The following is a 25,501-nucleotide window of genomic DNA, read 5'->3' on the forward strand; positions in this document are numbered from 1 at the left end:
GGCCGCTCCCTCAGGCTGTCCCTGTGCCCCTGAAGTGGGCCCTCCTCCAGTGTTCATCCCCCCTGCTCTCTGCAGCCTAATGTCGGTCTGCAGTCTTCCTGCACATTGGTGTCTGGCTCTCCTGCTAAACCAGACTCAGGACACGGTGCATAACTTTCCTGGTTAACATTGTTTAGGGTCCAGCACACTGGATAAGCTGTCGAAGAAGTGCTTATGAATCAACAGATCGAATGAATTTGGCGGCCCTGCTATCCTCTCAGTGCCTCTGCGGGTCCCAAGGCCACAGCAGGGTAGAGACCACAGTGGACGTCCTGCAAGCTCCCAGAGACACCAGTCTCCCCACTGGCTGTGTCCTCTGGGCCTTTGGTTCTCACCTCTATAGTGAACAGGAAAGGGAAGCCGTCCAGATGCCTGGGGGGCTCTGCCCACCGAGCAGGGCTAGGTGGTCACATCCCTGGTTTCCCCTCCCTGCCTGTGCTGTGGACGGCATCCCCTGTTCTCCACAGTGCTCAGTTCTCATGGCCTGGGGTCCACAGCTCTCTCACATCCCTCAGGGGTTTCTTACCAGCATGTTTTGAGATCACCACATCTCTAGGCTGCTGCACCTGGGGGCCCAGGAGGGAGGTGAAGGGAGAGGAAGAAGGGGCTGGTCTTCCCACCCTGAAACTCGGAACACGCGGATGACCAGATGTTCTGGGGTGGGAGGGTGTGTGTGCAGGGGTGTCAGACGTCGCCCCTGGCTGCAGGGCTGGGAGGGGGGTGCTCTTGGCCCCCCACACTTGGATGGGCACTTGACGCTTCCTATTGGAATTTTCATGGCCTTGGTGCCCCAGCATCTGCCATCCCAACCCCAAACCATGAAACAAAGTGCTTTTCTCTTGGAAGCCATCTGTAAGAACAATGGCCTTTATTTAAAGAATAAACTTTCTTGTAACACAAGAGAGGGTCACTGTGACTGCACCCCCAGTCCCCCCAGACACGGTTGAGAGGTGGGCAGGGTTACAGCCCTGCGAAGTCGTCTTTGTGCTGCTCTAGCCACTGGTCCAGCGTCCTGGCCTTGGGGTTGAGCTTCAGGGTCAGTTCGATGTTGCGGTCAGGTTTCAGGGCATAGAAACGGAACATGTTGGCCAGATCCTGGGCATCAGGGAAGCCAAGCTTCTCATAGTCCTCAGGGCTTGTCTGCAAGCAGATGGGCATCGGTACCTCAGTCCCCACTCTGTCCCCCTGAATCCATCTGAAAACCATTGATACTAAAAAGATGAAACTTCAAAAACCACTGTTCAGGGCAATTTATATCCAGTTCTTCCAAGATCATGAGGTGCAAACATCTCAGTCCCATCCATATCAGGACTCTGCTTTTGTCACTTTCTTGCTCAAAACACCAAAGCAAAGCTGTTCCCCTTTCCTGACCAAATTGAACATTAACTCCTTGGCTCCCAAACCCTCCATGACTGCCTCAGGCTTTCTTTGTTTAGAGAGTAATATACAACCCTTTAGTGCATGTTTTGTAGAACATTCATTGTGCCAAGGGAGTGTCTACATCAGTTATTCCATTCACTCTTCACAGCAGCCCAAGGACAGGATACGCTCCGTACACCCACTTTACAGATGAAGAAACCGAGGCAGAGAAGGGCCAGGGGCTGGGCCTCTGGTAACACACAGGTGGGTGTTAAGGGCTGGGAGCAAAATCTGAGCCCAAAACGTGTCCTGCCCTGGTCTCTCCCCCCTTTACTGCTCTGCTTGTGTCTGGGGTGTTGTGTGGGTGGTTTCTGTCATTTAATGACTCTGAATATCCCAGACTCTCAAAATGATTAGAAACAACAAACCCAGGGGTCTGGACAGGACAGGGTAGGTGAGGGAAGGAGGGGACTGTGCCAGGCCAGGGAAAGGGGCTGGATGGGGCCTACTGCAGCCTCGATCCCCTCCACCAAGCAGTCCAAGACACCCCGTGCTCTCCCTCCTTGCTTTGGCCCCTGCTAGGTCCTCTTCCTGGAGCCTTTTCTTGCCACTTGGCCCTCTGCCAGAGCCAGACATCTCACTCGGCAGCCACACTTCCCTCCTGAGAACAGCACATCAGCATTCTCTTGAGGATGAACTTGGCTTTGTGATGCTCAGAGCGTGGGGCAGCCCAGGATGCCATTCCCCTGCTACCCGCAAAGCCCCTCGGATGGGGCTACCACATTCCCGCCAGGCCTCTCACCTTGGCGTTGCGCACCACCTTGCCTATGTGTTTGGTGAGCAGGGCGGCGTACTCCTCTGCCGTGTGCCTGCAGGTGCTGAGCCCGATGTTCCTGCCGACGTACTCCTCTGGTGTTTTTAGCAAGCTGAGCACCACGGGACCGAGGTCGGCCACGGACATGCCATCCATGGGCACATCACCCATGGGCAAGCCTGGGAGGGGAAGAGGGATGTGCTGGCCTGTGTCTCTTGAGGGGTCAGTCTCCACCAGCGCACAGGTCAGCACCTGGCCTAACTCAGACACTTCAGGGTCAGCAGCAGAACTGAGTCAGGAAACGGGACACGACGGAGCTCTGCCGCTGGCAGGCCATTCAAATCCTGGGAGCCGGGCCGGGGAGAACTCCAGGCCTGCCACTCATCAGGCCTGAGACGGGAACAAGCAGAAGGAGAGCAAGGGGCTTTGAAAGGCACTCTGCCCAAGAATGGATGCAAACCCCAGTTCCTGACGTGGACACCCACGGAGGGTGCTCCAAACGCCAGCAAGAAAGCTCGGTTGGCCAAGGCCGGGGCCAAGCCCAGAGCTGCATGGTGGGTGGGTGCTGATAAACGTGTTAATGAGTGACTCTACCGGCCGCGGTGTGGCTTCAGGAGGGAGAGGCAGAGCTCTGTCTAGATGAGGCACCTGTAGCCCTCAGGCCCTGCCTGTTAAGTTTCCACAGCTGCCCATTCAGACTACCCAGGAACCTGTGGGGATGAACTCCAGCTCAGTGATGGAACACAGGTGAATGACGATGGCTCTGCAAACTGTTAAGGGTGGTGGTGGGGTGCCAGGCCCAGACTCTGCCCAAGGGAGGGTCATGCAGAGGTGAGGAGCCAGGGGAGGGTGCTGACCTTTCCCGCTCTGCCTGCCGAGCCTCCTGCACTGCCCTGCTGGCGGCAGGACACAGGTTGGACACAGTGCCCTCCAAGCTGCTTGTAGATTTGCAGACGGGCACTGAGAAGAAAGTGCTTTCCTACCCCTGGGAAATCTACAACTGGACCTAGCCCTCCAAACCCTCTCCTCACTGACGAAAAGAACCACGCTCGTTTCTGCAAAGCTCTCCGACAGACGCAGCACGGTGTCCCCGCATTGGGCAGATCTTCCCTGGGGAAGTCTGGGCCATGCCCGTCTCATGGGACAGGACATGGATGCCCAGCAGGGTCATGGGTCTATTGTGAGAGGGCCGGGGCTCAGGCCCGGAGCCCTTGGAGGACAAGCCCGCTCTCTGGGCCACCGCACGGTGCCAGCAGACGCCCGAGGGAGCACACTCACTCAGCAAGTAGCTCCTTCCATCCGGGGCTTTCTGGGGCAGGAAGTAGGAGAGGAGGTTCTCGAAATAGCAGGGCAGCCGCACACTGGTCATGGGGACACCGATGTCCCGGAAATACTCCTCCACCTCCCCTTTGCCGTCAAAGTGTCCCGCTGTCAGTCTCCCCGCCGTTAGCTTCTTGATGTTCTCCAGGCCGCTGTAGACCACGTAGCGCAGGCCCAGGCGTTTGGCCAGATCGGCCAGCAGCTTTCCCTGGTTGGCGGGCAGGTGGGAAGGGAGAAGCCACGAAGCTCAGAGGAAGGGTGTGTCCCGATCACGGCCCTGGCTCTCCCACCCGAGAGGCCACTGTGCCAAGAGCCACAGGCTACTAACCGCTCTGATAAGGTTCCCCCTTTCCTGTGCAGCTCCCTCAGCATCACATCCTCTACCCCAGGGTTATAAGCCTCCCACCAGCCACACAGCCTTAGCGCCCCTTCCCCAGATCATCCAGGTCATCCCACCTTCCAGGGTGGGCCCACCATGTGCCACCTGGGAGGGGGTGCACAGAGGCTTCCCGTCTCTGCCTGTGCTCAGATGGCATCTTGTCCCCGTGCTGTGCCGTCTTCCTTGGAGAGTCCCAGCCATCCCCTAAAGAAGCGCTATGGCTCAGCTGTTCAGCACACGAAACACGCCACCTGGGATCCAGACTGGCTCTGCAGCGCCCTGGCTGTGCCTTCCAGGACAAAGGGTCTAACTGCTCTGGCCTTGTCAGTTATATGGGGACAGACCACCTGCTTCACAAGGCTGTGTAGGGCGCTGGATGGTGGCCAAGAGATATGTCCACCTCCCATCCACCAGAACCTGTGAATGTCACATCGTTTGGGAAAGGGTCTCCGAAGAGATTTTTTAAGTTAAAAAACTTGAGATCATCCTGGATTACCCTGGTGGGGCCTCAACCCAATGACAAGTGTCCTTATGAGAGATGGAAGAGGAGATAGGGAGGAGAGGCCTCGTGAAGACAAAGGCAGAGCCCAGAGTGATGTGACCACATGGAGAGCCAACACCACCAGACACTGGAAGAGGCAAGCCTCCAGACAGGGCAGGGCCAACACCTTGCTGTTGGACTCCTAGACTTCAGAGCTGGGAGAGAATGAATTCCTGTTGTTTTAAGCTACCTGGCTTGTCATCATTTGTCATGGTGCAGGCGGTCAGGTTGACGGGATCTGCATGAACCAGAAAAGCTATCTTTGTCTACTCTCTGAGATGGGCTTCCAGGTAAGACAGCAACTGAAGGCTCAAGGTTAAAAACGAAGAGACCAGTGGTCCAGTCCAGCTTCCCTTTATGGACCAAAGTGGTCCAGTAAAGCTCCCCTTTACATGGGAGGAAACACAGACCAGCTCAGGGAAGTCACATCCACAGCCAAGGCAGCGGGGAGCTGTGGACGGGGCAGGACTGAAAGCCGATGGCCAGGGGTCTCAGCCCTGGAACCTTGGCTGCACCAGTCATACCTTTGACAAATACCCAAGCGCCTGCTATGTGACAGGCCCACTGCAAGTGTCTCCACCTTCCAGGAGATTTTAAAAAGATGCATGTTTGTCTCACATCCCTCCCACAGCAGCCTGGGCTCAACAGCCACGGACCAGAGAGAAGCTGGGTGGAAAAGAGAATAAAGGGAAACATGAAACATCTAAAAAGGGACATGGCAGATTTGGGGAACAATGGTGATGGGTTATGCTTTGATTCTTGCTGTTGTTCAGTCACCAAGCTGTGTCTGACTCTGAGACCCCGTGAACTGCAGCACGCCAGGCTTCCCTGCCCCTCACCATATTTTGATGAGAATGTTAGTTGCATGGGTATGTGTGCTGTGTGTGTGCTAAGTGGCTTCAACCAGGTCCGACTCTTTGCGACCCTATAGACTGTAGTCCGCCAGTCTCCTCCGTCCATGGGATTCTCCAGGCAAGAACACTGGAGTGGGTTGCCATGCCCTCCTCCAGGGGGTCTTCCTGACTCAGGGACTGAACCCATGTCTCTTACGTGTCCTGCATTGACAGGTGGGTTCTTTACCACTAGCGCCAACTGGGAAGTCAGTTATATGGGTATATTTATCTTCAAATTTCATCAAATTGTACAATTAAAATGTGTACCTTTTAAGAAAATTATGGGTCAGCAGAGTTGTTTAGGAAAATGTGAAGTCACTGGATGACATAAAGCAGATTGTGGTTGCCTGGGCCTGGGGAGGGAAGAATGGGGAGGGGCTGCCACCACCTGTGGTGTTTTCTTTTGGGGGTGATGAAATGTTCTAGAACTAGTAGTGGTGATGGTGGCACAATTTTGCAAACGTGAAGAAACACTGAGCTGTACACGTCAAAAGGGTGAACAGTATGGTGATCTTAAATCATTGGGTGAAGAAGCCACCTCCTGCCCTTATCCAAGTCTAGGAGGCCTGCATGGAAGAGGAGGGGAATGGCTGCAGTGTCCATCGTCACAGGCAGGGGGCAGCCCCTCTCTAACAAGTCAGAGCTGCCCTGCAAGGACCAGCAGAGACCTGGGAACTCTTTGAAGATGCCCGGCTCCTGCCCTGGCCTCCAGATGCCCTGCGGCCTGCCCTCACCTGCTTGACCTCCTGCTCCTGGCTACAGTTTTCCCAGTAGTTGGTCACAATGAAGGTGGCGTGAGCCCCGCTCAGGGCCAACTCCATGCTGGCCTCGTCATTCTGGTCTCCCTTCACTACCTCTGCACCTTGCAGCCTCAGCTGCTTCGCTGCCCTCTGCCCAGGGTCCCGGGTCACCACTCGGACTCTAAATGTCCCATCTTCCAGGAGCGTCCGGGCCACTGAGCCTCCCTGGGCACCTGCGGAGAATCAGAAAGACCTGCAGGGTGGAACCTGCATGGGAGGCCTGCCGAGGGTGGTGCCCCTAGCGCTGGGGGACGGGGCCGGCCGGACCCCTGGGCTGTCCTGGGTAAGGGGTCCAGCGCCTCCTTTTGGGGTTTCGTTTACCTGTGGCTCCAAACACCACCACCAGCTTCTTGTCTGCCATGGGAGCGGGAGCGGAAGGTGTGGTCCCGAGAAGTCTAGGGGCAGTGAGAGGCGCAGAGTGGGCGAAGGGGCGCACGCGCCGCATAGGCCCTAGGGGGCGTTCCGGCCGGGAAATACAGGGACCCCGCCACCCCCGTCCCCTCGGGCCGGCTCCAGGTCCTACCCGCAACCCGTTCCCGGGTCCCCCAGACCGGCTGTACCTCCCAGTGAAGGCCTAGGTGTGAACCGGTCCGGGAACTGGGGACTCGCGGGGCTGCAGGCGAGTCCACCGCGGAGGGGGGATGCAACCCTTCATGTGGGGCCTACCCTCGCCCTCAGCTCCAGATGCAACCTGGCAAAGCCATGCTTTCCCATTCATCCTGCATGAAGGGACCCCAGGCTGCGTGGCTTCCGAATCCTCGCCGTCTGGGCCCTGACTTCGCGAAGCGGACACGCCACCCCCCTCCGCGGGCACAGATGGTTCGTCCCGACTCGGGCGAACTCGGCGGAAGGTCTGGAGCCGCTGGCCCGAGGCCTACGTAAACCGTATTTGCGTAAATCGGGTCTGACCGAAATGCACTTGCAGAGGAGGACTGCATAGGCGAATGCTGGTGGTGACGACTGCGCCAAGCAAAAACGAATAAGTAAATACTTCTTATTTTGTATGAATATCTGATCTTTGAGATATGGGTGTCGCCCACAGACAAATCTGTATTCGTGACTCTTAACACCCAAGGCTCTGTCTCAGTTCTTGTATGCCTGACTCATACTTGAGGTTGCTACTTGCCCAGGTTTCAATTCTTTTTAACAGAAAAGAGCTCTCTTTTTTTTTTTTTGGCCACGCCCCAAGGCATGTGGGATAGTTCCCCGACCAAGAATAGAACAGGTGTCCCCCTGCAGTGGAAGCAGAGTCCTAACTACTGGACAACTAGGGTATTCTACAAATTATATATATATATATATACATACATATATATATATATGTATGTATATATATGTATTATGTATATATTTCCTTGTTCAACTAAAACTCAAAAATGACCCTCTCACTCCTCTTCTGAAATGTTGTTGCTGACTAGGATAAAAGCATTTTTTTCCCCTCCTTTCATTCCAAAATGTGTACTAACCGCTCCAGGAATGTCAGTTTCATGACAGTAGGCACTTGTCTCCATTCATGGCTGATTTCCCAGCACCTAAAATAGTGCCTGGTACAAGTAGTCACTCAATAAATATTTGCTGATTGACTGGTTGTATAAACATTTACTAGGAACTAGAGTTACAGGGAAATCAAACTAAAACTGGTGTTATTTTCCCGAATTCACTGGTGGAAATAACCTACGAAGTAATGTGTATTTTATATATGTAAAATATATAAGATGTGTGCATTTATTTTAATAAATACACCTTTGTGTCTATAAGTGAAGGTGTCATCTAAATAGAATGTTTATCTTGCATAACCTTGCATTGCCTCCTCCACAGCCTATTATGCTATTCTCGGAGCTCAGACTGTATACCATCCTCCCACCACCTTCAGTTCAGTTCAGTTCAGTCGCTCAGTCGTGTCCGACTCTCTGCGACCCCATGAATCGCAGCACGCCAGACCTCCCTGTCCATCACCAACTCCTGGAGTTCACTCAAACTCACGTCCATTGAGTCAGTGATGCCATCCAGCCATCTCATCCTCTGTTGTCCCCTTCTCCTCCTGCCCCCAATCCCTTCTAGCATCAGGGTCTTTTCCAATGAGTCAATTCTTCACATCAGGTGGTCAAAGTACTGGAGTTTCAGCTTTAGCATCAGTCCTTCCAAAGAACACCTAGGACTGATCTCCTTTAGAATGGACTAGTTGGCTCTCCTTGCAGTCCAAGGGACTCTCAAGAGTCTTCTCCAACACCACAGTTCAAAAGTATCAATTCTTCGGCACTCAGCTTTCTTCACAGTCCAACTCTCACATCCATACATGACCACTGGAAAAACCATAGTGTTGACTAGACGGACTTTTGTTGGCAAAGTAATATCTCTGCTTTTTAATATGCTATCTAGGTTGGTCATAACTTTCCTTCCAAGGAGAAAGCGTCTTTTAATTTCATGGCTGCAGTACCATCTGCAGTGATTTTGGAGCCTCCCAAAATAAACTCTGACAATGTTTCTTCATGCGAAATAAAGTGATGGGGCCATATGCCATGATCTTAGTTTTCTAAAAGTTGAGCTTTAAGCCAACTTTTTCACTTACCCTCTTTCACTTTCATCAAGAGGCTTTTTAGTTCCTCTTCACTTTCTGCCATAGGCTGGTGTTATCTGCATATCTGAGGTTATTGATGTTTCTTCCGGCAATCTTGATTCCAGCTTGTGCTTCTTCCAGCCCAGCGTTTCTCATGATGTACTCTGCATAGAAGTTAAATAAGCAGGGTGACAATATACAGCCTTGACGTACTCCTTTTCCTATTTGGAACCAGTCTGTTGTTCCATGTCCAATTCTAACTGTTGCTTCCTGACTTGCATATAGGTTTCTCAAGAGGCAGGTCAGATGGTCTGGTATTCCAATCTCTTTCAGAATTTTCCACAGTTGATTGTGATCCACACAGTCAAAGGCTTTGGCATAGTCAATAAAGCAGAAATAGATGTTTTTCTGGAACTCTCTTGCTTTTTCCATGATCCAGTGGATGTTGGAAATTTGATCTCTGGTTCCTCTGCCTTTTCTAAAACCAGCTTGAACATCTGGAAGTTCACGGTTCACGTATTGCTGAAGCCTGGCTTGGACAATTTTGAGCATTACTTTACTAGCGTGTGAGATGAGTGCAATTGTGTGGTAGTTTGAGCATTCTTTGGCATTGCCTCTCTTTGGGATTGGAATGAAAACTGACCTTTTCCAGTCCTGTGGCCATTGCTGAGTTTTCCAAATTTGCTGGCATATTGAGCACAGCACTTTCACAGCATCATCTTTCAGGATTTGAAAGAGCTCAACTGGAATTCCATCACTTCCACTAGCTTTGTTCATAGTGATGCTTTCTAAGACCCACTTGACTTCACATTCCAGGATGTCTGGCTCTAGGTGAGTGATCACACCATTGTGATTATCTTGGTCGTGAAGATCTTTTTTGTACAGTTCTTCTGTGTATTCTTGCCACCTCTTCTAAATATCTTCTGCTTCTGTTAGGAGGTCCATACCATTTCTGTCCTTTATCGAGCCCATCTTTGCATGAAATATTCCCTTGGTATCTCTAATTTTCTTGAAGAGATCTCTAGTCTTTCCCATTCTGTTGTTTTCCTCTATTTCTTTGCATTGATCGCTGAGGAAGGCTTTCTTATCTCTTCTTGCTATTCTTTGGAACTCTGCATTCAGATGCTTATATCTTTTCTTTTCTCCTTTGCTTTTCGCTTCTCTTCTCTTCACAGCTATTTGTAAGGCCTCCTCTGACCACCTTCAGTTCAGTCGCTCAGTCGTGTCCAACTCTTTGCGACCCCATGAATTGCAGCACGCCAGGCCTCCCTGTCCATCACCAACTCCCCAAGTTCACTCAGACTCATGCCCATCGAGTCAGTGATGCCATCCAGCCATCTCATCCTCGGTCATCCCCTTCTCCTCCTGCCTCCGATCCCTCCCAGCATCAGAGTCTTTTCCAATGAGTCAACTCTATGAATGAGGTGACCAAAGTACTGGAGTTTCAGCTTTAGCATCATTCCCTCCAAAGAAATCCCACGGCTGATCTCCTTCAGAATGGACTGGTTGGATCTTCTTGCACTCCAAGGGACTCTCAAGAGTCTTCTCCAACACCACAGTTCAAAAGCATCAATTCTTCGGCGCTCAGCTTTCTTCACAGTCCAGCTCTCACATCCATACATGACCACTGGAAAAACCATAGCCTTGACTAGACAGACCTTAGTCGATGAAGTAATGTCTCTGCTTTTGAATATTCTGTCTACGTTGGTCATAACTTTTCTTCCAAGGAATAAGTGTCTTTTAATTTCATGGCTGCAATCACCATCTGCAGTGATTTTGGAGCCCAAAAAAATAAAGTTTGACACTGTTTCCACTGTTTCCCCATCTATTTCCCATGAAGTGATGGGACCAGATGCCATGATCTTCATTTTCTGAATGTTGAGCTTTAAGCCAACTTTTTCACTCTCCTCTTTCACTTTCATCAAGAGGCTTTTTAGTTCCTCTTCACTTTCTGCCATAAGGCTGGTGTCATCTGCATATCTGAGGTTATTGATATTTCTCCTGGCAATCTTGATTCCAGCTTGTGTTTCTTCCAGTGCAGCATTTCTCATCTTAGATAGGGCTAACTCCTACTCATTCCTTAACACATCACATAACCATCACTTCCTCCAGGAAGCCCTCTCTGACTCCTAGGCTAGGATAGCTACTAATTCATTCCCATCTCTATTCCACTGGCAACATGGTCTCTACCATATTAGACTGTGGGCTTCCTAAGAGTTGGCCCCATGTCTTTTTTTATCTCTCTCTCTCTTCTTCCTGGCACAATGTCCAGCATTTAGTAGGAACTCAGTAACTTACTGAATGGAATCCAAGTGCCTATTATTCTGATAAAAGGTGGGACTTTTCTTCAACTGTGTGGGTTAAGCCACAAAACTCGATATTCTGAGGTCTCCACTTTAAGGAAATAAATCCAAACAAGAAGATCCTCAATGGGACCAACTGCAGAAATCTTTTTTTTTTTTTTCAGCTTTACCCCATGGTATCTGGAATCTTAATTTCCCAGACCAGGGATCAAACCCATTTCACATGCAGTGGAAGGGTGTGTCTTAACCACTGGACCATCAGGAAGGTCTCAGGACCAGCTGCATATTGTGTAAGGCACATTGCAAAAAGAAAACGCAAGACCCATTGTTTTAAAATTACTGAGAATTTCAAGACTGTGGTAGCAGAACCTAAACCAAGCCCAAGATCCTTCTGAGCCTGGGGACCCAGTATGACTGTTCTAGTTACAAGCCCATGAAGCTGATCGGTCACGGACGCTGGGTTTGAGAGGAGCCTCCCACACTGGGACTTGAGTAACTCCAATGCCCTTTGGTATCATTGAACCCAGAGCTTGGAAATCAGTGCAGACAGTGAGTGGCAGAGAAGAGCATCTCTGCCCCCGGCTTCTGATCTGTGGTGCTGGTACTAGGGAGCTGTTCCGAAGTGGGTGGGCAGATAGGCAGCCTGGGCAAAGGTCTTGTTTCTTCAAGCCCCAGCTACCCACCTCAGGAGGTTCCCTGAGGCCTAAGGGGAAAGATTTGGCAACTGACTGGCATTAGCTCAGCCATGACTCAGCACCTCCTGTGGGACCTTATATCTGACAAAGGACTTCCTGCAAAGCACTTGTCAGTCCAGCCAGCCCATGTACTAATGATGATAACAGTGAAAACTCTTCTCTGGGCTTCTACGTGTCAGGCACAGACTTAGGACCACGTTATCTCATTGGAACCTTGAGGCAACCCCTCCTCCAATCACTGCCACTTGGTTTAGTTCAATTTTATGTATGCGTATTTGGGACAGCAGGCAGTCTTAAAATTCATTCTTTTACTTATCTATTTAAAATATTTGTTTGGCTGTGTCGGGTCTTAGTTGCAGCATACAGGATCTTTTGCAAGGACTCTCTAGTTGAGGCACGCAGGTTCAGGAGTTGCGTATGCAGGCTTAGTTGCTCCACTGCATGTGGGATCTTGGTTCCCCAACCAGGGATCGAACCCACATCACCTGCAGTGGAAGCTCAGAATCTCAATCACTGGACTACCAGCAAAGTCCCAAGATTCATCCTTTTAAATCTGATTTTGCATGACTCAATTATTCATTTTCATAAAAAATTTAAATGGTACAGATACATAGCACAAATGAGCTTTCCCATCCCTCTGTCATTCTAGTGTGTAAACCTTCCCTCTTTTGGATGCATTTACACACGTAAACACAAATGTGTAGAAAGATAACATTTGTTTGTTTGTTTTTCAAGAATGTTATTTAGCTGCACAGGGTCTTAGCATGTGGGATCTAGTTCCCTGATTAGGGATTTAACCTGGGCCCTCTGCATTGGGAGGGTGGAGTCTTAGCCACTGGGCCACCAAGAAGCCCCAAAGATAATGTTTTGTAGTTAAAAAAAAAAAAAAGAAAAAGAAAAGAAAAAATTTTAAATATTAAAAAAAAGGGATTGTTGACTAAAAAATTCAACAATGGCCAATCTAAGAAAGAAATGGAAAATTTTATTCCAGTCAACCTGAGCGCTGAGAACTGTTCTGAAGAGATGAGGGTGTGATTTTGAGAAAAGTTTACAGGTTACAGGCTTCTTACACGGCGCTAGTGGTAAAGAACCCACCTGCCAATGCAGGAGACACAACAGAAGCAGGTTCAGTCCCTGGACTGGGATCCCCGGGAGGAGGGCACGGCAACCCACTCCAATATTCTTGCCTGGAGAATCCCATGGACAGAATCCCATGGACAGGGGAGCCTGGTGGGCTGCAGTCCACAGGGTCAAAAAGGGTCAGACACAACTGAAGGGACTTGGCACACACGCACAGACAATCAAGCACATACCTTGGGAGAAAGTTACTGCTATTCGTGAGGAACAGATATCTTAGTTAATGGTTTTAGTGCATTTCCAAGTATGGGAAGATACAAGAAACGGTTCATAAAAATTTCTCCTGGAAATATCTACCTGAGGGCCATTTCTGCCAGTTTTCCTAGAGCACAAAGTGCCTCATCCCCATCTTCCCCATTTCAGGGTGTGTTGTAGGTCAGTGACTATTGTGACTAATGACTCAATTCCTGCAGAACTGGATGGTGGGCAACATTCTTTATTTTACAATTCCTTCCCTTTTGATCTCAGCTTCAACCAAAGTCAGGAGGCATTTCGTGAATAGTTTGTCCCCTGGTACTAGGAATGCTCATTCTCAGGTCAGAATTTCACTGATAGGCCATTCAATGCGCTATTACTGGACTAGGCCCTATTGGTGTTGTTCAGTCGCCCAGTCGTGTACGAATCTTTGTGACCCCACAGACTGTAGCACGCCAGTTCTCCCAGTCCCTCACCATCTCCCAAAGTTTGCCCAAGTTCAGGTCCATTGCATCGGTGATGCCATCCAACCATCTCATCCTCAGATGCCCTCTTCTCCTTCTGTCCTATCTTTCCCAGCTTCAGGGACTTTCCCAATGAGCTGGCTGTTCACATCAAGTGACTAAAATACTGCAACTTCAGCTTTGGCATCAGTCCTTCCAATGAATATTCAGGGTTAATTTCCCTTAAGATTAACTAGTTTGACCTCCTTGCTGTCCAGGGGACTCTCAGGAGTCTTCTCCAGCACCACAGTGTGAAGGCATCAGTTCTTTGGTGCTCTGCCTTCTTTACAGTCCAGCGTGCACAAGTGCATGTGACCACTGGTAAGACCATAGCCTCGACTATCTGGACCTTTGTTTGGCTACTCTTAACAGGGAGATGCCCCACGTCCAAGGTAAGAGAAACCCAAGAAAGACGGTAAGTGTTGCGAGAGGGCATCAGAGGACAGACACACTGAAACCATACTCACAGAAAACTAGTCAATCTAATCACATGGACCACAGCCTGGTCTAACTCAATGAAACTAAGCCATGCCCTGTGGGGCCACCCAAGACGGGCAGGTCATGGTGGAGTGGTGTGAAAGAATGTGGTCCACTGGAGAAGGGAATGGCAAGCTACTTCAGTATTCTTGCCTTGAGAACCCCATGAACAGTATGAAAAGGCAAAATGATAGGATACTGAAAGAGGAACTCCTCAGGTCAGTAGGTGCCCAATATGCTACTAGAGATCAGTGGAGAAATAACTCAAGAATGAAGGGATGGAGCCAAAGCAAAAACAATACCCAGTTGTGGATGTGACTGGTGATAGAAGCAAGGTCTGATGCTGTAAAGAGCAATATTGCATAGGAACCTGGAATGTTAGGTCCATGAATCAAGGCAAATTGGAAGTGGTCAAACAGGAGACGACAAGAGTGAACATCAACATTCTAGGAATCAGCAAACTAAAATGGACTGGAATGGGTGAATTTAACTCAGATGACCATTATATCTACTACTGCGGGCAGGAATCCCTTAGAAGAGATGGAATAGCCACCATGGTCAACAAAAGAGTCCGAAATGCAGTACTTGGATGCAATCTCAAAAATGACAAAATGATTTCTGTTCATTTCCAAGGCAAACCATTCAATATCACAGTAATCCAAGTCTATGCCCCAACCAGTAATGCTGAAGAAGCTGAAGTTGAACGGATCTGTGAAGACCTACCAGACCTTTTAGAATTAACACCCCCAAAAGATGTCCTTTTCATTATAGGGGACTGGAATGCAAAAGTAGGAAGTCAAGAAACACCTGGAGTAACAGGCAAATTTGGCCTTAGAATACAGAATGAAGCAGGGCAAAGGCTAATAGAGTTTTGCCAAGAGAATGTACTGGTCATAGCACACACTCTCTTCCAACAACACAAAAGAAGACTCTACACATGGACATCACCAGATGGTCAACACCGAAATCAGACTGATTATATTCTTTGCAGCCAAAGATGGAGAAGCTCTATACAGTCAGCAAAAACAAGACCGGGAGCTGACTGTAGCTCAGATCATGAGCTCCTTATTGCCAAATTCAGACTTAAATTGAAGAAAGTAGGGAAAACCACTAGACCTTTCACATATGACCTAAGTCAAATCCCTTATGATTACACAGTAGAAGTGAGAAATAGATTTAAGGGGCTAGATCTGATAGACAGAGTGCCTGATGAACTATGGACGGACATTTGTGACATTGTACAGGAGACGGGGATCAAACTATCCCCATGGAAAACAAATGCAAGAAAGCAAAATGGCTGTCTGGGGAGGCCTTAACAAATAGCTGTGAAAAGAAGAGAAGCGAAAAGCAAAGGAGAAAAGAAAAGATATAAGCATCTGAATGCAGAGTTCCAAAGAATAGCAAGAAGAGATAAGAAAGCCTTCCTCAGCGATCAATGCAAAGAAATAGAGGAAAACAACAGAATGGGAAAGACTAGAGATCTCTTCAAGAAAATAAGAGATACCAAGGTAATATTTTGTGCAAAGATGGGCTCGATAAAGGACAGAAATGTTATGGACCTCCTAACAGAAGCAGAAGATATTAAAAAGAGGTGGCAGGAATACACAGAAAAACTGTACAAAAAAGATCTTCACGACCAAGATAATCACGATGGTATGATCACTCACCTAGAGCCAGACATCCTGGAATGTGAAGTCAAGTGGGCCTTAGAAAGCATCACTATGAACAAAGCTAGTGGAGGTGATGGAATTCCAGTTGAGCTCTTTAAATCCTGAAAAATGATGCTGTGAAAGTGCTGTGCTCAATATGCCAGCAAATTTGGAAAACTCAGCAATGGCCACAGGACTGGAAAAGGTCAGTTTTCATTCCAATCCCAAAGAGAGGCAATGCCAAAGAATGCTCAAACTACCACACAATTGCACTCATCTCACACGCTAGTAAAGTAATGCTCAAAATTGTCCAAGCCAGGCTTCAGCAATACGTGAACCGTGAACTTCCTGATGTTCAAGCTGGTTTTAGAAAAGGCAGAGGAACCAGAGATCAAATTGCCAACATCCACTGGATCATCGAAAAAGCAGGAGAGTTCCAGAAAAACATCTATTTCTGCTTTATTGACTATGCCAAAGCCTTTGACTGTGTGGATCACAATCAACTGTGGAAAATTCTGAAAGAGATGGGAATACCAGACCACCTGACCTGCCTCTTGAGAAACCTATATGTAGGTCAGGAAGCAACAGTTAGAACTGGACATGGAACAACAGACTGGTTCCAAATAGGAAAAGGAGTACGTCAAGGCTGTATATTGTCACCCTGCTTATTTAACTTCTATGCAGAGTACATCATGAGAAACGCTGGGCTGGAAGAAGCACAAGCTGGAATCAAGATTGCCGGGAGAAATATCAATAACCTCAGATATGCAGATGACACCAGCCTTATGGCAGAAAGTGAAGAGGAACTAAAAAGCCTCTTGATGAAAGTGAAAGAGGGTAAGTGAAAAAGTTGGCTTAAAGCTCAACATTCAGAAAACGAAGATCATGGCATCTGGTCCCATCACTTCATGGGAAATAGATGGGGAAACAGTGGAAACAGTGTCAGAGTTCATATTTTTGGGGGCTCCAAAATCATTGCAGATGGTGATTGCAGCCATGAAATTAAAAGACGCTTACTCCTTAGAAGGAAAGTTATGACCAACCTAGACAGCATATTCAAAAGCAGAGACATTACTTGGCCAACAAAGGTCCGTCTAGTCAAGGCTATGGTTTTTCCAGTGGTCATGTATGGATGTGAGAGTTGGACTGTGAAGAAAGCTGAGTGCCGAAGAATTGATACTTTTGAACTGTGGTGTTGGAGAAGACTCTTGAGAGTCCCTTGGACTGCAAGGAGATCCAACCATTCCATTCTAAAGGAGATCAGCCCTGGGATTTCTTTGGAAGGAATGATGCTAAAGCTGAAACTCCAGTACTTTGGCCACCTGATGCGAAGAGTTGACTCGTTGGAAAAGACTCTGATGCTAGGAGGGATTGGGGGCAGGAAAAGGGGACGACAGAGGGTGAGATGGCTGGATGGCATTACCGACTCGATGGACGTGGGTTTGAGTGAACTCCAGGAGTTGGTGATGGACAGAGAGGCCTGGCGTGCTGCAATTCATGGGGTCGCAAAGAGTCAGAGACGACTGAGAGACTGAAGTGAACTGAACTGAACAGGGCCAGTCCATGGGGTCGCTAAGAGTCGGACACAATTGTACGACTTCACTTTCACTCTTCACTTTCATGCATTGGAGAAGGAAATGGCAACCCACTCCAGTGTTCTTGCCTGGAGAATCCCAGGGACGGGGGAGCCTGGTGGGCTGCCGTCTATTGGGTTGCACAGAGTCGGACACAACTGAAGCGACTTAGCAGCAGCAGCAACAGGGCCCTTTGTGGGCTGACAAAGGGCCCTGTTAAGAATAGTCATAAGCCTCTGGACCACCTGTCTTACCGTTGGTCATGGTCAGGGAAATGGCTCTTTCTTGCTGCTTCTTCCCATATCTAAAGTTACACTGTTACAATCACTGATCTTTTACACTTGATCTTAGCCAAAAGGCTGAGAAGCGATTCACTAATCTTTTAGAATCATCTATAAGATCAATTGTTTCAAGTTGTTTCAGTTCAGTCCAGTTCAGTCCCTCAGTGGTGCCAACTCTCTGCGACCCCATGAATCGCAGCACGCCAGGCCTCCCTGTCCATCACCAACTCCTGGAGTTCACTCAGACTCACGTGGATCAAGTCCGTGATGCCATCCAGCCATCTCACTCTCTGTCGTCCCCTTCTCCTCCTGCCTCCAATCCCTCCCAGCATCAGAATCTTTTCCAGTGAGTCAGCTCTTCACATGAGGTGGCCAAAGTAGTGGAGTTTCAGCTTTAGCATCATTCCCTCCAAAGAAATCCCATGGCTGATCTCCTTTAGGATGGACTGGTTGGATCTCCTTGCAGTCCAAGGGACTCTCAAGAGTCTTCTCCAACACCACAATTCAAAAGCATCAATTCTTCGGCACTCAGCCTTCTTCACAGTCCAACTCTCACATCCATACATGACCATTGGAAAAACCATAGCCTCGACTAGACGGACCTTTGTTGGCAAAGCAATGTCTCTGCTTTTCAGCATGCTATCTAGGTTGGTCATAACTTTTCTTCCAAGGAGTAAGTGTCTTTTAATTTCATGGCTGCAATCACCATCTGCAGTGATTTTGGAGCCCAAAAAAATAAAGTCTGACACTGTTTCCCCATCTATTTCCCATGAAGTAATGGGACCAGATGCCATGATCTTCGTTTTCTGAATGTTGAGCTTTAAGCCAACTTTTTCACTCTCCTCTTTCGCTTTCATCAAGAGGCTTTTTAGTTCCTCTTCACTTTCTGCCATAAGGCTGGTGTCATCTGCATATCTGAGGTTATTGATATTTCTCCCAGCAATCTTGATTCCAGCTTGTGTTTCTTCCAGCCCAGCGTTTCTCATGATGTACTCTGCATAGAAGTTAAATAAGCAGGGTGACAATATACAGCCTTGATGTACTCCTTTTCCTATTTGGAACCAGTCTGTTGTTGTAATTAATTTTATCTGAGGCACAGTCACACATCCGGTAATGCAGGAAACCTCAAGCTGTTTAATTGTCATTAATTTTATCCGAGGTTCAGTCACAGGTCTGGTAATGCAAGAAACCTCAATCTCATAAAATAGGCAGAATAGAAGTAATATATCTAGTAACATTAATAAGGTGCAGCCCAATACCACCCTAAGATATCTACATCCTGACTCCTGAGGGATTGAGAAAGGAATGTTATTATCTCAGGAGTTTCATGGCCAGTGGCAGGAGAAAAATTGATCTTTATGGTTGAGCAGGTATTTCTGCCCCTGAGGAAGTCTGGTTAATGCATAATGCAGATACATAATGCATACTAGAGGACCACCAGGGAAGTCCTCTGAATGTATTTTTATATTCTCCTACAACTTGATTTTCTAATCCCCTTCTACTTGATTGCCTCCCTTAAGGTGGTGTCTGCCCTCACCCCTCCCCCTTTTATTTTTTCCGGGATCCTAGTTCCTACTGGACTGCCAGGGAATACCCTTCCATTTCTTTTTATCCAGCACAACTCTCTTGAATAGGGAGATGTGCCCCTCTCCACCAACCATCCCACTAGACGTTCAGGCTCTTTCAAGGTTTGCACCGAAATGCTGTTGCAGTGAACTTGCTTGTTTGTGTCTTTTTGGGTTCTTGCGTTTCTCTAGAAAAAGCTACCCAGAAATGGAAGTACTAGATCAAAGAGAAAGCCTATTGCCGATTATAACATTCCCTACACCTTTGCCAATACCAGACAGTATCAGTCCTGAAGCCAGTTGGATGGTTAAAGAAATGACAGATGGGACAGGAGGAGAACGCACGAGATAAGCCTGAAGCGGTGGTGATAAATTGCAAGAAGAGCCCGGAGAGGCGTTCATGAACACCTCTTCTCACGAAGGGAACTCACCAGTCCGCACTTCGACTTCCGCCGCACACCACCGCGCGAGGACGGCTGCCGCGAGCCCGCCGCAGGGGCGTGTCCTGCGCAGGCCCCGCCCCCCGCTGCGTGCGCACGTCGGGCTGCTTGCTAGGCTGCGGCGGTCGCGGCGCCCGAGCGAGTCGCCTACTGACGCGCGGACGCGGTGCTGACGGACGCCGGAGCGGACCCGCGGCGGGTGAGTGTCGGTGTCCTGTCGGGCCTCTCTCGGGGCTCCTCCGCGAGCCTGGCCACCTCCGGCTCTCGGGACCTCGGCTCGGCCGACACGGCCCGCTGCTCCCCGGCTCCCGCCTGAGGCAGCCCGGACGGGCCGGGGCGAGGGGCGGCTGGGAGGCGGCGAGCGGGGCTGCCGGGGGCCAGGAGGGAGGACCTCGCTTCCCAGACGGCGTTTCAGAGGCCCGGGGAGGCCTGAGCCGCTCGTTCGCGTCGGTCCGCCTGGGGCACACCCCCTGCCGGCGTCTCCTGCGCCCCACAGGAGGTGACCCGACCCCCGGGGCGCCGCGGGAGGACTTGGCGTTCCCGCCGGGCCTGCAGCCTCTGGCCGCCCAGCCAGCACGTCGGTCCACTTTGGGCCGGCGAGGACCCAGACCTAGCCTGGCGTCCGATAGTCGAGAGTCGTACCCGGGCTGCTGGCGCGCCTGGGCTCTGACCTTCCTCCTCCTGACTCACCTCTGTCTGAAGGGCCCTTTGAGTCACTGTCGTGACTTCCCTAATGACCCGCGGCCTCCAGGTTGCAAGGGACCAACGTCAGGGGCAGTTGGTTGGTCTGGCAGGGAGTCTACCTGTCACCTCACAAGCGCGGTGCCCTCGGTGTGTTAATTGCCGTGTAAAAGCTGCCAGGACGGCCTTGCACAGTCTTAGCACAAGGCCTATCAGCGTCTTGTCATTTTAATGACTTCTGGTGAACTGGTTGCTGTGGCCTGTGGCCGTTCATCCTTATTATATTGTATCATTGGCTCCCATGACCCGCACCAGGTGGAGCATGGTTGAAAAAAGAGAGACATCCTACAGGGCTCTAGAGCTCAGGAAGCCCTCTCACTCTCAGTTCAGTTCAGTCGCTCAGTCGTGTCGGACTCTTTGCGACCCCATGAATTGCAGCACGCCAGGCCTCCCTGTCCATCACCAACTCCCGGAGTTCACCCACACTCATGTCCATCCAGGTGATGCCATCCAGCCATCTCATCCTCTGTCTTCCCCTTCTCACTCTCAGCCCCTAACAAAACCTTGTGAGTTGATAGTTTTCCCACTTGTGAAACGGGGTTAACGATGAATGGAATTAAGAAGCTTAACTTGCCTCCCACAATCAGAAAAAGGGCATAGGTGGTCTTGTACCCAGTTGTCTGCCCCCAGATCCCATGCTTTTTCCTAGAGTGGAAACGGATTTATGTTATTTAAACTAGACAGTCTTCTCTCTCCCCCTAAACTGTCCTCCCAAGTAGAAGGAAACAGGAACTCACTGTTTTTATGTATTTGAATTTCTGTTATGGCATTAACTAGGGTATTTTGATTAAAATTTTAACTGCCACATTAACATTTTTAGTTTTTCTTTTGTGAGGAGGGGGATAAGGAATATAAATGAGTAATTCTGTGCTTTATTCTTTAGTTAGTTTTTTTTTTTTTTTTAGAGAAACATCACAAGACAAAAACATCACAAGCTGACAGTTCAGTTGGTCATTTCCAAGTTTACTTGGTGAAACTGGGAAAAGTTTTCAAATACAGTAGCTAAGCCAAAGGCTTCCCAAGTGGCTCTGTGGTAAACAATCTGCCTGCTAAGGCAGCAGATGCAGGTTCTGTCCCTAGTTCAGGAAGATTCCCTGGAGAAGGAAATGGCAACCCACTCCAGTATTTTTGCCTGGGAAAGACCATGGACAGAGGAGCTGGCCATAGACCATGGAGTTGCAAAGAGTCAGACTCGAATGAGCAAATGAGCACTCACACAGATAAGCCAAAACACTGGTGAGGGTGTGGGGATTTGAAGGACACACTCGTTGAGTGACTTCATCTGACTGGGGATGTGAAGAGGAAGAATCTGTGATTTCCCCATTGTCTGACTGGATTTCCTTTTTTCCTTTGCCTGGGCCAGTAAGATGATAGCCTGTGGGTCTCCAGAGTCAGGAGTATGAGCTACTCCAGAAATGACAATGCCAAGGATAAGATGAAATACAGAAAGTAAAGTATTCATCACCATTGGTTTACGCTCGTTGAGTCTGTCAAAAAGCAAAACAGCCAGGGCCTTTGGCTACCTTGATTTTTTGGTTTCTTTGGAAAAGCTGACTCTCTTCAGAAAACAGCTGGGCTGTGTATCAGGTTTGCAGCAAAAACCAAAATATCATCCTTCTAGGAGGAAGACATTTTGAATATTGGAATTATATATTTCAGCATAGTTCCCTGACCAGCATTGGAACCCATGCCCTGAACTGTGAAATTGTGGTGTCGTAATCATTGGACCACCAGGAAATTTTCCAGTATAAAATTTAGAATTTAGCTATAATTCCTTGGAGAGAAAAGATGAAAACTTTGAACCATAAATTACCTCCTTGTTTATTACTGGCCATAGTTAACTAAAAAATTTTAAGTACACACTTAATTCAGTCTCTTATTCTGATAGTACTTAATGGGAGAATTGAGAGATCTGAGTCACATCTCCTTTTGTATTGAACACAGTGAAGGTTATTTGCTTTTTAACGTTATTATATCTGTTAGGTTTGTCTGTGTAAAAGCAGAGGATGAAAACTGTCTTTTGTTGTAACCTGAATAATCTCTCAGGATATTTTTGCCCTGCTGAGAAGCAGTGCCATTACCAATTAATTCTTGCCAACAGTGAAGGAGGGGTGCATATCTTTAATTGGAACAATTAATATAACTGCTTATACTGGGATCTTTCTGTTTTTTATAGTGAAGATATTTCACTCTGGTGACCATTTAGGTGCTCTCTGATGTTGTTGACTCCAGTTTGGCTTACTTTTTCATATTGACTTCGTTTATTTACCATAAAATGTCTCCCATTATATTACACATTGTAAAGCCAATGAAATTTAGCAGTATTGTTGATGGTCTGGTCTAACAGTGTTATATATGTTTACAGAATATGCATTACATTTATTCATAAATCCTTTCTATATGATCAGCTTCTTTCTGTTTAAGAAGAATAATGGTTTTGGAATTCACTGTAGATACTTCAGAGGTGCATAGCTATTGTAAAGGGAGTTCATTTACAATCAGTCGATTAGAGGACTGCATCTTAATTGTGATCTTGGCTGACTGCAGTGGAGCAAAGGACGCTTTCTGGGTCATCATATCAACCACATCTATAGTCAGACCTTCCTTACAAGATAACATTCTGAATCTTAACTAGGCGTTTCAAAACAGCAGTTAAATTCATGAGGCTCTTTTCAGTGAGCAGGTTTTAATGTCACTTTGATGTAATTTTAGAAGGCTTTTAGCAAACATGCATTTTCCTATGTGATAGTTTTTTTAAGCAAATATTTTAATAGTAATTCAAAGGCTGCTTTGTCAGTCTGTTGTTCAGTCACTAAGTCGTGTCTGACTCTTTGGGACCCCATGGATTGCAACACGCCAGGCTTCCCTGTTCTTCACTATCTCCTAGAATTTGCTCAAACTCATGTCAATCAAGTTGGTGATGCCATCCAACCATCTCATCCTCTGTTGCCCCCTTCTCCTCCTACCCTCAGACTTTCCTAGCATCAGGGTCTTTGCCAGTGAATCAGCCTTGCATCAGGGTGGCCAGAGTATTGGAGCTTCAGCATCAGTCCTTCCAGTGAATAGTTGGCTTATGGAATAGAATTTGCATCAGAATTGTGTGTCTTCTTGCATTCATTGAGGAGGGTTCTTTTTTCAAATATGTGCTTAAGTATCTCTCTGTGAAAGTCTACAGATACACTGATTTTTTGTTTGCACTTCAAAATGATTGAATTAAGTACAAAACTGAGCTGATTAATCAGTTTGTAACCATTGTTTTCACTCATAAACAGCTATTCCGCACTAGATAATGTTTTACATATGCATGTATGTTTTCCAAATACATACATGTTAATTTATATTAAATTAATATGCATACATGTTAATTTACATAAAGACTGATGCTGGGAGGGATTGGAGGCAGGAGGAGAAGGGGGCAACAGAGGATGAGGTGGCTGGATGGCATCACCGACTCGATGGACATGAGTCTGAGTGAACTCCGGGAGATGGTGATGGACAGGGAGGCCTGGCGTGCTGCAATTCATGGGGTTGCAAAGAGTCGGACACGACTGAGCGACTGAACTGACTGGCTGACTGACTAATTTATATTAGAAAGAGTGACAAATAAATCGTTCATTTCTCCCCCAAAGGAAACTGTGGAGTATTTTTGATTATGAGAAAAACGTTTAAACCCCTTGATTTACAGTTTCTGTGTCTGAAAGATGAAGTTAATACTTGATGAGCCTTCAAGTCTTAGGTGCCTAGAATGCTGCTCTTCAATCTAAGGGGTTTCCAAACCTTTTTGTTTCACTAAGTTAGGGGTTGGGAAGTTGTGTGTTTAAAATTTCCCTCGTGCTTATTGTTTGGGGCCTCCCTGGACATAAGAGAAAGCAGACTGGCAGGAAGGCAGAGAAGTAGTGACAGGAAAGGATGGATTGCTGCACACAGTGCCTGCCATCTGCTGTTCTGCCAGAGGCCCAGCAAGTGGGTACTGTCTCCTTTCTGTTGTTGTTGTTTAGTTGCTAAGCTGTTTACAACTTTTTGCGACCCGGTGGATGGTAGCCTGCCAGGCTCCTCTGTCTGTGGGATTTCCCAGGCATGAATACTGGATTTCCTTCTCCAGGGGACAACAAGAGCAACACACGAATAGATTTGTTCCTTCCCAGGAATATCGGTAAGTCTAATTATTGACATAGTTCTCAGTAACTTTAAAAGGGCTTTGGGGAAGAATGGCCTAAAGAGACAAGTGTCTAGCACCCTGCCAGCCTGACTTCTGCTAAATACCCTCAGCTTCCAACCTTTCTCCCAGCGAGCTCTCTCAGTCTTGGAAGCCTCACATTTCACTGTCTTGTATTATATTCAATTCCACGATTACCTGAGGGCTGTGGGAAGCTGCTGGCATGATTAGAACAATCTGCCATCATGCTTTTATTTAATCTAGTTGGCTGGCCTGCCTCATCAGTCACTGAGGTGATCCTGTTTATTATGACAAACACTGGGACCCATAGTCTGAACATACAGGTGTACTGAAGGAGTTAGTGAGATAGGATATTTGAGTCAGAACAGTCCTGGAAAATCTGGAACATAAAGCTCTATCTTTAACACCATTGTCTGTACTGCACAATTAGCATTTATAGTATAATACACCTGTTCTATTAGTTGTCTTTCTGTTTCTCTTTTCTCTCTCTCTATTGAAAGCTGCTTAAAATCCCCAACAAGCTCTTAGGCCTCTTTGTAGTCAAGGAGCCCCATGAGTATTATAAGTGTTTGTGGATGATAACATGGCATGTCACATGCCCAAGCGTGCTCATCCCTTCCTTAGTACTGCATCTGCTGTTCTCTCTGGCAAGACCACTTGGAGCTGCTGCAGAGGAACTGTTGTCATCTGAAACTATTTCCAGAGGAGCTTGAGGGAGGGCTGGCAGAGGAAGGGGAAGGATCAGTGAGCAGAACTGAGTTAGAGTGTGAGGGGGTTCTGGGTAGCAATGTTTGAAGGTGATGAGAAAAGCAAAGATAGTGAAGTGACATTACACCTTTGCTCCTTCAGTTTTCTAGGAGACAAGGGGAGGGTCAGTCTTTCTCTTTGCTTAGTAATCGCAGGTGTCCTACTAATTAGAAAATAACTTTGGCCACCTCATGCGAAGAGTTGACTCATTGGAAAAGACCCTGATGCTGGGAGGGATTGGGGGCAGGAGGAGAAGGGGACGATAGAGGATGAGATGGCTGGATGGCATTGCCGACTCAATGGACATGAGTTTGG

At 48.0% G+C, this 25,501-nt stretch overlaps 2 protein-coding genes across 5 annotated transcripts in view; one reads left to right on the forward strand and one right to left on the reverse strand.

Moving 5' to 3' along the window:
- NMRAL1 (NmrA like redox sensor 1) lies at positions 872–19,534 on the reverse strand. 3 transcript variants are annotated; one of them, XM_018040384.1, is made up of 6 exons: positions 6,706–6,879; positions 6,467–6,540; positions 6,080–6,318; positions 3,491–3,740; positions 2,201–2,391; positions 872–1,179 (listed from the first exon to the last, which is right to left on the reverse strand). In XM_018040384.1, the coding sequence occupies exons 2-6, from the start codon at positions 6,504–6,506 to the stop codon at positions 1,000–1,002; spliced, it is 900 nt and encodes a 299-aa protein (XP_017895873.1). In that variant the 5' UTR covers positions 6,507–6,540; positions 6,706–6,879; the 3' UTR covers positions 872–999. The 3 variants fall into 3 exon arrangements, with proteins under 3 accessions (XP_017895873.1, XP_017895875.1, XP_017895874.1); XM_018040386.1 differs by lacking the exon at positions 6,706–6,879 and adding an exon at positions 19,513–19,534 and having other exon boundaries at positions 876–1,179; XM_018040385.1 differs by having other exon boundaries at positions 876–1,179; positions 6,669–6,764.
- The window catches only part of HMOX2 (heme oxygenase 2), a 28,726-nt gene continuing 22,839 nt past the window's right edge, over positions 19,615–25,501 (forward strand). The window contains exon 1 of one of the 2 annotated variants that reach the window (XM_018040383.1): positions 19,615–19,720. The gene's annotated coding sequence lies outside the window, so the exon portion shown is untranslated. Of the gene's footprint in view, positions 19,721–24,394; positions 24,416–25,501 lie in introns of those variants that run through there. The other variant, XM_005697930.3, reaches the window with a different exon arrangement.

Source organism: Capra hircus, chromosome 25, assembly GCF_001704415.2.
Source record: "Capra hircus breed San Clemente chromosome 25, ASM170441v1, whole genome shotgun sequence".
Lineage (NCBI taxonomy): Eukaryota > Metazoa > Chordata > Mammalia > Artiodactyla > Bovidae > Capra > Capra hircus.

What these genes read in the sequence shown, in the direction of transcription:
- NMRAL1 (XM_018040384.1), bottom strand. Translation starts at nt 6,506, where the DNA reads ATGGCAGACAAGAAGCTGGTGGTGGTGTTTGGAGCCACAG. An exon ending in AGGAGCAGGAGGTCAAGCAG is followed by an intron (nt 3,741 to 6,079) that starts GTGAGGGCAGGC and finishes CCCGCCAACCAG; the next exon opens with GGAAAGCTGCTGGCCGATCT. An exon ending in AGGTGGTGCGCAACGCCAAG is followed by an intron (nt 1,180 to 2,200) that starts GTGAGAGGCCTG and finishes ATCTGCTTGCAG; the next exon opens with ACAAGCCCTGAGGACTATGA.